The sequence below is a fragment of the Corvus brachyrhynchos genome, unplaced genomic scaffold (genome assembly GCF_000691975.1).
Source record: "Corvus brachyrhynchos isolate BGI_N302 unplaced genomic scaffold, ASM69197v1 scaffold351, whole genome shotgun sequence".
Taxonomy (NCBI): Eukaryota; Metazoa; Chordata; class Aves; order Passeriformes; family Corvidae; genus Corvus; species Corvus brachyrhynchos.
The window spans coordinates 884293-895327 of NW_008236203.1; the positions used below are offsets into that span (position 1 = coordinate 884293).

The 11035-nt window shown below is 55.4% G+C and overlaps 1 protein-coding gene across 2 annotated transcripts in view; it reads left to right on the forward strand.

Moving 5' to 3' along the window:
* Positions 1-8896, forward strand: part of VAMP7 (vesicle associated membrane protein 7) — a 38051-nt gene extending 29155 nt beyond the window's left edge. Inside the window, exons 4-10 of one of the 2 annotated variants that reach the window (XM_017741443.1) lie at positions 93-251; positions 1819-1876; positions 2353-2490; positions 4283-4373; positions 4653-4720; positions 6209-6301; positions 7180-8896. In XM_017741443.1, the coding sequence (XP_017596932.1) occupies positions 106-251; positions 1819-1876; positions 2353-2490; positions 4283-4373; positions 4653-4720; positions 6209-6301; positions 7180-7248 (663 nt within the window). In that variant the 5' untranslated portion in view covers positions 93-105 and the 3' untranslated portion in view covers positions 7249-8896. The remainder of the gene's footprint in view (positions 1-92; positions 252-1818; positions 1877-2352; positions 2491-4282; positions 4374-4652; positions 4721-6208; positions 6302-7179) is intronic. The other variant, XM_008640941.2, reaches the window with a different exon arrangement.
* The last annotated feature ends 2139 nt before the right edge of the window (positions 8897-11035 follow it).

Genomic DNA, 11035 nt, shown 5'->3' on the forward strand with positions numbered 1-11035 from the left:
CCTTCAGGTCCCGGTGCCACCCTGCGGGTCCCGGTGCCACCCTGCAGGTCCCCGTGCCCAGCTCCTGAGCTGAGCCCTGTTGTGTCCCCCAGCAGGAGAGGAGCCATGGCCATCCTGTTCGCTCTCGTGGCCAGGGGCACCACCATCCTGGCCAAGCACGCCTGGTGTGGAGGGAACTTCCTGGAGGTGACGGAGCAGATCCTGGCCAAAATCCCGTCCGAGAACAACAAACTGACCTATTCCCATGGCAAGTGAGTGAGCCTCTCCTTTGGGTCTGGGGGACACTGCTGGGGATGCACGAGGGCAGCAATAACCTGAGTGTGTCTGGGGGTTTTTCTGTAGTTCTGGATTTTTTTTCCATCCAAATTCCCGTTTGGTGGAATGTGCCTTTTGTCCCCCAGAGCTTTGCAGCATCACCAGGATTTGAGTTCAGCTCCAGCAGCAGCACAAGGCAGTTGGTACAAAATCAAGTTCCCTCTTTTTATGCAATTCCAAAGTGGGCTGGAGGGTGCCCAGCTGTGGAATCTTTGGAGTTTGGCTCGTGGGAGCTTTCCCTGGATTTTCTGAGGCTTGAACGTGGCCTTAGGTAAAACTGTCACCCAGCTTGGGCTGCGTGTGGATCCCGGGGCCTGTGGGACAAGCTGTGCTCACAGATCACGTGGGGTCATCCTGAGCTGCCCCAAAGCCACTCTGCAGGACAGAGGGGTTTTTCCTGGGATTTTTCCAGCTCTCTGAACCCTTGGTCAGTATTGGTAGGACAGGGATAAGCTCCTTCATCACCTGGGACTTCCTGCACGTGGGAAGCGGGTGAGTCAACAGGAACAAACTAAAAAAGCCACGGAAAAAAACAAATTTAGAGGTGCTGGAGCCCATTCCAGCTCTTTTTTTGGAATTGGGAGCATGGCTGGATCCTCTCTGGTGCCCAAGCTGTTGTGTCAGAGCTGTTCTGAGGATGCAGGAGATGGGAATGGGCTTCCCACGTCCTCCCCTGCCTCGGGAGCACAGGCAGTCCCTGTGGGAGATGTTCTGGAGGCAGTGCCTGCCCTGGAGTCAGACACACCTTGGGTGCTGCAGCTTTTCTCTGCTGCTGGGATTTCCTTTCAGTGAAAGGAAAGGACTTTGCCTTGAGTGCTGTCAGCCAACTGCAGAGCTGAGTTTGAGGAGAGCTGGAGTGCATTTTTAGAGGTAACTGGGCAGAATGTGAGGGTTGTGAAGCTCAGTGAGCACCTGGAGTTGTTCCTCCTGTCTGGAGTCTCCCAGGGATCCTCTGCCTCACCAGGGTCCCAGCCCATAGGCTGGAAAACTCCCTGGATTCCATCCAAGGTCGTTTACCCTGTTCTGAAACAGGAAAAACTTGAGTTACTTTGAACTCCTGAAATTCATTTGAGGAGTTCCTTTTCTTTTTAAGAAGAACCTCTGTGTCTTTTGTATAAATCTCCAGAGAAAAGGAGCCCTCTGGCACCAGGAATTCTTGGGGTTGCTCTCTCTCTGCTGTTGGGATCCTTCTTGGACTCTCTGAGGAGTCTCCAAGGTGGTACCAGACCAGTTTCACCTCCCTCCTTCCAGGAGACTTGTAGGATTTTGGAACTTTTTTATGGGAACAGACCTTCAGGGCAGAAACCTGTGCCAGGGTAGGTGATACAGGGTAGATCCACACCTGGACATTTACCTGGCACATGTTGGCACCTGTGCCAGCTCTGTAGGAAAACTGGGATTTTCTCTTCCCAGCCCCCAAAGGCCCCAGAGGCAGCAGTGGCTCCTGGAAAATGAGTCCTGTGGCAGCTTGCAATGACCTTTTGTTCCTTCAATTCCCTGCAGTTACCTGTTCCACTACATCTGCCAGGACAGGATCATTTACCTGTGCATCACAGATGATGTGAGTATTTGGGGCACTGCTGGGCCCGGGCAGGCTCTGGGGAGTTTGGGAATTTTGGGATCTATTGAGGGCTGATCTGAGGTGCCTTGTGTCCCACCGGAGCTGCTCTAACCTCAGTGACAGCTTTGAACTCAGCCTGGAGCTCCAGTCAGAGCCGTGGCATGGTTTGGGTTGGGAGGGACCTTAAAAATCATCCCACTCCAACCCCAGCCACGGGCAGGGACCTTCCCCTGCTGTGGATGGTGAGTTTTGGGGTGAAGTCCTTGCCTTTGCCCAGTTTCTCTCTCCGTGTGCTGGGTTGGTGGTGCAGAGGCCATTCCAGCTGCCAGTGGGATTTGCCTGGTGCTCCTGAGCTCTGGGGGTGCTGAAGGAGAAGCTCCGCTGAGAGCAGCAGTGCAGCTGGGCCAGCCAGAGCTGGCAGCTGCAGCCCCTCCAGCCCTGTGGGACTCCTGGCATTCCCTGCTCTCCGTTCCCAGGACTTTGAGCGCTCCAGAGCCTTCACGTTCCTGAACGAGATCAAGAAGCGCTTCCAGACCACGTACGGCTCCCGCGCGCAGACCGCCCTGCCCTACGCCATGAACAGCGAGTTCTCCTCCGTGCTGGCTGCACAGCTGGTGAGCCCCCAGGCCGCTCCCTGCCAGCCCAGCTTGCCCCAGCAATCCTCCTGGCCTTGGCTGGGGGGGGTTTGAGATGAGATTAAAGCCAGGATGCCCTGGGAATGGTGGGGCCTGTCCCTGCCCTGTGCCTGTGGGGTGGGAGGCTCTCGGTGCTCTGCTGTTCTCCAGGGAGGGCTTGGCTGTTTTCCTCCTGATCCCACGGGAAGGGCCAGGTTTGGGGGTGTCAGGTGCAGAAGGAGGGGGACAGCCAAGGAGTTCTGGGAGACTCCCAGCTGTCCCAGCTGTGTGGTGGGTGCAGGGTGAGGCCAGGGCTCTGAGGGAGGATTTGCACCTGCGCTGCTGCTGCCTGGAGTTTGCACTGGAATTTGGGACTGTGAAGGGGGTGTGAAGCAGGGAGGGTCATGGGAGTTCATTCCAGGAGCTGCTCCTTGGCTTCCACAGCAGAGGGAGAGCGAGGAACAGTAATGCCAGTGTGTAAGGAATGGGATTAACTTCCTGTGTGAGGGGAAGGAGCTTTTCCTCTCCAGCCTTTGATATGTGGGGACTGAAACTACCCACAGTGCTGACTCAGCACTTGATAAGCTGTTCAGGGCTGGAATAAGCTGGAATTGCCTTATCAGAAAAGCCAGGCTGTCTTTGGAGCCATGGGGCTGATATTGCTCTAAAATCCCAGCCTTTCCATCCCCCCCAGCACAGCAGGAGCTGCCTGCCCGAGCTTTTCCACATTGCTGGGATCCCAGTGTCAGTTGGGTGCTGGCAGAGCCCTTCCCTCCCTGATTCCACGGGATGAGAGGGCTGACATTCCCAGGGGGGCAGGAGCAGGGATGGTTCTCCAGGAGGTTCCTGTGTGAAGCTGAGGGGGAGGCAGAGATCCAGCCCCAGCTCAGGTGCAGCACTCGGATAATCCTGCAAAGGGAGGCTGTGCTTCCAGTAAAACCAGTGCCCAGCTTTGGCAGTGGCCAGTCTGAAACCTCCTGGGAATCTCCCCCTGAGGAGAAGGAGCCGCTGGATTTGGTGCTGTCACCATGAGTGTGAGTGCCCAGCTGGAGGTGGCAGTGTCAGACTGGCTGCCTGTGCTGTCAGGGATGCAAACTGAGCCTTATCCAGGAGAAAATCAGGATTTCAGCAGCCCTGTGGGTGATCATGGAGCAGTGACTTAAAATCCATGCAGGAATAGCAGAGCTCAGCTCCCTGATGCTGCCTGGGCCTTGGGTTCTGCCAGCGCTGAGGCTCCTCTAAGCTGGCATTGGCTCGTGCTGCTCTCGCCCACCCCGAGCTGTGCAGTCACCAAAGGATCCCCGGGATCCCCAGACTGGGGGGAGCAGTCTGAGAGAGGTCCCTGTCCCTTGGGAAGGGAGTTGAGGGGGAGGGATGACAGGAGCAGTGCTCGGGATAACACCAGAGGGGCTGGGAGCAGCAGAGCTGTCAGTGGGTGCTCAGCTGACCCAGGAGGTGGCAGGGGAGAGCTCTGGGATGGCTCCAGGACGGGGGATGTCTCCTGGCTGCTCCATTCCTTTGGGGAGGGCAGTCAGGCCACTCACACTGGCCACCTGCAACGTCTGGTGTGGCATTCCCAAACTGTTGGTTTGCTGAGGGTCCTGTCTTCCCTGGCTCCTGGTTTGCTGAGGGTCCTGTTTTCACTGGATCCTGGTTTGTTGAGGTCCTCTTTTCACTGGATCCTGGTTTGTTGAGGGTCCTGTTTTCACTGATGCTTGGTTTTTGAGGATCCCCTTTTCCCTGCCTCCTGGTTTTTGAGGGTCCTGTTTTCTCTGCCCGTTCTCTGTTGCAGAAATACCACTCGGAGAGCAGAGGCCCAGACCAGGTGGCAGAGACACAAGCCCAGATCGACGAACTCAAAGGGATCATGGTCCGGAACATCGGTACTGCTTCCCTTGGGAAATGCTCTCTGCAGCTTCCTTTATTTTGGGTTTGGCTGTTGACAAGTCTGACCACTCAAAATAGAGAATTAGATCTGGAATTGACCGAGATTCAGCCCCAAATGCAGCCTGTGGGATGTGAGGCTGTTCCCTAAGTCCCAGCTTATCCCGGGAAGGCTGGGAACTGCAGCCAGGAGCTCCTGGCTTGGGGTTGGGTGTTGGGAGCAGCTTTTGGCACTGGGATTTCACCTTCAGAGCTGGATCTTTGTCTCTTTTCTCCAGACCTCGTGGCACAAAGAGGAGAGAAGCTGGAGCTGCTGATTGATAAAACAGAGAATCTCGTGGATTCGGTGAGTGTGGGGAGATCCTGGAAGTAGTGTTACTGCTCCACAGGGAGCAGGGAGGTGGGGACAGCACCTGGAGACACTTACAGGGACACAGAAGCATCGAGACTTGCAGGGAATCCTTCCCCCTCCTTTGAGCTGTTTCCCAGCTGCATCCATCCCAGTTTGGAGAAGATCCAGCTCCCCCTTGCTCCTGGTGCCACAGCCAGCCAAGGGTGACACATTCCTGTCCTCATCCTGTGTGCCCACTTCCCCACTCATTATCTGCAGCGATAGGAGAGATAAAACCACAGTTACGCATCCTGGCAGCCTGGCCTGAAGGCAGCTGGGTGCACATAAACTGGAAAATGTGCATCTGTGGAGCTGTTCTGATCCCAGCAGGGAAAGTGTGGCTGATTTAAAATTTTAAAAGCTTGAGTTGTTGCATCTAAATAATCTTTAAAGACTCTGGAGCTTCTTGGAGTGTTTCTGCGGAAGTGCAGACTTAAAAAAAAACCCAAATTAATGTAATTCTGCAGCACTGTTATCTGGTAAAGTGCTGTGCACTCTGGAAGCTTTTTGTCTTTCCTTTGGGAATCCCCTGCCCTGGCTCAGCATCCCCTCTGCAGCATCCCCTCTGCAGCATCCTGGCCTGGTGCCCAGCTCCTGTGGCATCCAATCCTCAGGCTGGGAGAGTGCCAGGAGCTCCTGTGTGGGGATCCAAACATCTCACGGCTGTCAGGAAGCCCTCCTGCTTTGGAGGGGCAGCAGAGATGCCTGGAGTTACCCAGCAGGAAGGGTCCTGCAGCCCCCAGGTGTTGAAACCTTCCCCCCTCCTCAGGTGGTGGCAGGAGTGAAAGCTCAGGGAGAGCTTTAGGGGAAGGGACTGGAATTCCTTCAGCAGCTGGGCTGAGTTCCTGGAGGAGCTGTCCCAGGGAGTGCTGGCTTTTGGAAACCACAGGGAGAGGAAGGCTGGAATATCCTGCAGTGGGAATGTCCCACAGCCCGGCAGGGAGCGACCCAGGAGACCCAGGGCTGACGTTGCCCACCTTGGGAATGGGCTCCAGGGCAGAACTGCAGCTCACAGGGATGTGGTTCCTGCCTGCTGCAGCCTCGTGGAGGGAGGTTTGTAGGAGAACTGGCACATCCCAGCTGGGGTGGCTGCTTGCATGGGTAGTGCCTCCTGCCCTGAGCTGTGTGGGGAACATGTGGGAATGGCTGCACTGACCCAGCCTGGGGGGCATTTGGGGTCATTCGGTGCCCAAACCCTGTTTTGAATGAGTGGAATTGCAGGGAACAGAGAGGAGACACAGAATGGGACCAGCACGAGCTCTCCATAACAGGGTGCCCAGAGCAGCTGTGGCTGCCCCTGAATCCCAAGGCCAGGTTGGACGAGGCTTGGAACACCCTGGGACAGTGGGAGGTGGCCCTGTCCACGGCAGGGGTGGCACTGGATGGGCTTTAGGTCCCTTCCAACCCAACCCATCCTGGGATTTTCCTTGTTTTCTCTTGCAGTCAGTCACTTTCAAAACCACCAGCAGGAACCTTGCCCGAGCCATGTGTATGAAGAACCTCAAGCTCACCATCGTCATCATCATCGTGTCCATTGTAAGTGTGGAGCACAGGAGCCTGGAGCTGCTGAGCCCCTGGGAACACCGAGCCCACGCTGTTATCCTGGGATCTGGGGGGGCAGAACCAGGGCAAGGAGTGTCCTGATGGGCCTGTGTGAGGAGAGGGGGAAGGCTCTGGGAAATCAGTACTGCAGTACTGAGGGGCTGGGGGGGCTCAGCCTGGAGGAGAGGAGGCTCAGGGGGGACCTTCTCGCTCTCCAAGCACCTCGAGGAGGTCGTGGTGAGGTGGGGTTGGCCTCTTCTCGCAGGCAGCTGCAGAAATGGGCTCAGATTGCATCAGGGGGGTTCAGGTTGGATGTTAGGAAAAATTCCCTTACAGAGAGGTTAAACCCAGCTGGGGTCACTGTGGAGGTGTTCAGAAAACGAGTGGCTGTGGCACTTGGGGACACGGTGGGATTTGATCAAAGGTTGGGCTCGGTGATCCTGGAGGTCTTTTCCAACCTTTGTGACCTTCTGAGAGGAGATGGGAGCACTGAGTCCATCAGCTGCCCCTGCTCGCCCCAGCAGCAGCTGAGGTGCCCTGCTCAAGCTGGGGTGGCTTCTTAGCCCCCAGTCCTGGTGGGATCTCGTTCTGTGACTCAGAAGTGGCTTTTTTGGTGTGACAGTTCCCCTCCAGCTGTAAGGACTGTGGATGGGGCAAGGGGAGGGGGCTGGAGGGCAACTGCAGGGTCAGGGTGGGAAGCCCTTTGTCACCTCCTGCATGGGGCCAGTTCTCAGCTGCAGCGATGTGGAGGGACAGGAGGGTGGTACTTTCCTCGAGGCTCTGACAATCCGGGGTTTCCAGGCGTGTGCTGCGGGCACTTGGTGAGTGCTGGAATCCCTAATTCCCTCCTGCATTCCCGTTCTCCCTGCCAGGTGATCCTGTACATCATCCTGTCGGCCGTGTGTGGTGGGCTGGCCTGGCCCAGCTGTGTGCAGAAGTAACTGGAGCTGGTGCTGGGCACTCGGAGATGAGGCAGAGTGAGAAGAAGGAACCTCCAGAGAAACTCCCGCCTGTCACCACCTCCCACCTCCCACTCCTCCAGGACTTCAGACTTTTTGCCTTATCACCCAGACAGCCCCAGCTGGTCGCTGCTCCTGCAGCTGTGACCTCAAGAGTGGGCTGGGTTAATTACTTGAAAGGATTTTTGTGTTCCTTTTGCTGTCCCAATGCCACCCTTCCGGAGGGTTCCGTGCATGCCGGCCCCGTGTCCGTGTGGCTTCGCACCTGGATGGGGACAGGAGTGGCTGCAGCCGTCCCACCTGGGATGGAGCTGTCCCACAGAGGTGGTTCGGGGTGGGCTGAGCCAAACTAACGGGGACAGGCGGGTCTGGGGTGCCACATCTGGCCACTTGTGGCTCTCAGTGCTGCTCCACGGGGCGGTCACGGTGTCACCCTGGTACAACAAATGGGGTCTGGGCTTTGTGCACTCACAGGTGGAGGTGCTGCTGCTGGGGACGTCTCCCTGTTCCTGGAGGTGATCCTGCAGGCAGGAGGAGGCTGTGGGGTCACCTCAGTGTGTGCAATGGCTGCCTCTTCATCCTCACTTCTTCCTCATCTCCCCCCTGATGGCTGAACGGACACAGGAAAGGAGACGGTTGCACAGTTCAGGATCTGCTTTCTCACAGATGATTTCTCCTGCTCCTCTTCGGAGGGTGGACTGCAATGAATAGAATTCTGTCACTGGCTATGGTGAATTTGGGGCCAGTCTGGCTTGCTGAGGTGTCAGGGAGCTGCTGCTTGTGCTTCTCCTGGAAGGTGTGCACTGGAACTGGAGGGCATTGGTGGCTGGTGACTTTCTCCAGGGTCTGAGGGAGAAGGGCTCTGCCAGAGGATGTGGTAACGTTCTCCTCTGGAAGGATTTCAAACCAAACCCAAGGCTGGTAACCAAATGCAGGCTCAGGGGCTCTGTTTCTGTCCCAGCTGCACATCTCCATCCCCAGCCAGGCCTGGCTGAGGGAGCCGGAGCTGCTGGGGCCTGGGCAAGGGCTGGTGGCACTTCTGTGCTGGAGCTGAGGGGCTCCTTTCCCAGGGAAGAAACGGAAACACCCTTCAGGTGGGAAGGAATCTGCTTTTGGCCCAGGGAGGTCGAGGGATGGAAGGAGAGGCTTCTGGTGCCTGAGCTGGAGCACGAGGTCAGTGCTGCAGGGTCCTGGTGACACTGGCAGGGTGGGGATGTGGCTCTGCTGCTCCTCCACGTGTGACACTGACCATGGAGCTTCCCAGCAGGGCCCAGGGGAAGAGTTCTCCTGTGAACAGTGGCTCCTTTGGGTTGGGCTCCTGCTGGGCTGAAGTCTCACCAAGGGTGATGGGACCTTGATACCCACAAAGTGCCAGTGGCCACTGACACCTGCTTCTCTTTCTGTTCTGAATGTAAAGCTTGGAGACCCCTCCCTGCAGCCCCTGCTCCTGCAGCCCCAGGTCCAGCTGTGCATGTTTTAGGGATCGTGCTGTTACCATGTTCATTTGGATGATTTCTTGTCTTACGTACCAATAATTTTTAAAGAAAATCCTTCCTTTCCTTCTCGAGGATGCACTGAGGCATTAGTGTAAAAACATGACCTTGATTTCAATAAAATTCCTGTACAGAGAGCAGAGTTCCTTAGTTCTGTGGGAAACCTACCTTGGGAGTGCCCAGTGCTGATGCAGGGGTAGTTTTGGAAGCAGGCTCATGCATTGGCATGAGGGAGTTGGATTTCCTGCTGGACTTGCAGGAACTGTTGGAGCTGTTGATTGTTACCTCAGTTTGAGGAAAAGCTGCATTCTAATGGTATCAGCCAGGGCTGGGGGTGAGAGAGAATATTGGGAGCTGAAGGGAGATCACTTGGTGTGAGATCAGCTTAGAAAAATGAAAGGGTAAAGTTCAATTACAGCTCCCGAGTTTGATGGTTCTGACAGGGCTGTGCTCAGGGCTCCCTCCTGAGGTGGGACAGCCTCTCCCAAGTACCTGTCAGCATCAGGTTTGTACTGAAAGCGCCGGGAATCAGAATCCAACCTCAGCACCTTCCTGCTGCTCTGCTCAGCCTGGAACTGGATCCAGGTCTGCCATCTCCACAGCCATCCAGGCTGGGAAACAATGGAAACAACCCCACCCGCCTGAGAGGCTTTAACTGAGACATAACCTTCAACTCTTCAACATTTTACCCTTTCAGGAAGTTCCTGTTGTTTACCTGCTGTTAAATGTCCACAAAAGAGCAGCAGCTCTTGACTCAGGTGACCGCAGAGAAAGGCATACCTGGAAAATCCCCTTTGGAATGCAGAGCACAGGAAAGGCAACAGGAGAACCCTCCATGCAGAAATCAAACTGATGGTGCTGGTGGTTCACCCTTCAGTGCCCTGGGAAGATCAGTGTGAGCAGGGTCCAGCTGTGGCAGCAAGGAGAAGTTCTGCATGAGGGAAGAGCCTCAACAGGGCAGGGCTGGGACCCCACTGAGCTTTATCAGGGTGGGAGAAGCCTCTCTGTAACCTCAGCTGTGTCTGACCCTGTGGAGGGGAGGGGGTTACAGCCAGGGACTGAGCAGCAGCTCCAGCTGAGGCCCCTTCTGTGCCCTGTGACTGCTGCTGGTGCCAGCCCTGCCCTGGCACTGTCCTGGGAGGGGCTGTGGTGACGCAGGGACACTCCAGCACTGTGGTCCCAACTGTCTCTTCCTCTTTTCCTGGATCACAAGTGATCTCTGCAGGGCAGGAACTTCCCCTGTGCTGCTTCCTGGCTTTGGTCCTGCCCAGGCCACGTGTGGATGGCTCAGAAATGGCACACACCGAGTGCTGTGCATTTTTAATTTACTAGCACCGACCTTGTCCTTCTGATCTCTGAGGAATTAAAGGTGACTCTCACTCCTTGCTTCCTACCAGGCTTTATTGGAGCCCTGTTTACCCTTGCAGAGCTCTTTTCTGTCAGGAAAAGCCTCGTTCACAGCACAAAACTCACCGCTGGAATAAAGCAGATCTACTTCAGCACCATAACATTTTATTAAACTACACTATCAAAGTCACATTGATGGCAGGGAGAACATTGCTATCAGTGCATGTTTCCTGGACTAAGACTGTATTTGTAGCATCCAGCACTTGCTGAGGAAAAGGACACTGGAACAGAATCCTTAAGAGACAGTAGAAAACTTCTACAAAAGTCAGGGCAGTTGGGAACCAGCTGAGAGCTCCAACACTTCAAGACAAAGCTGTCAGGGAGGGTGATTTTTAAAAAGTTTACTCTTAAGAGGTGTTGAACTCGCTCAGCTGAGGTAAGAAGGTGCTGGTGCCCAGCAGTTTGTAACTGGCATCCCTGTCCCTGCCTGTTCACACCCCACACAAATATTGTGTACTGCTCCCTGTGACCTGTGCTGACACCTGGCTACAACTGCTCAAAGTGTTCTACAGTTATAAAAACCTGCTGCAGGCAGCTCTAGACCAAACAATAAAAAGTAGCAGAAATACATTCTATACAGAAGTAAAAAAAAAACCCAAAACCAAACCAAACCCAGTCGAGTTCCAGACAAATATTAGAGTACATCAGGTCGGGTTTAAAAAGTCTCAATTCTAACACCTATGTCACTATTTCTACTCTCCGCGAGCTCTGCCACAGCACCAGCTCAGAGCTGCTTCTGGCACAGAGGACACCCCCAGCCTGTGCAGCACCCTGGGAAGGGATGGTGGCAGACCTTCCCCAGGGCTGCAGGCGGGGTGTGGATGAAATAAGGCTTCTTCTGTCTTCCTGTGAAGACTCAGGGTTCAGCA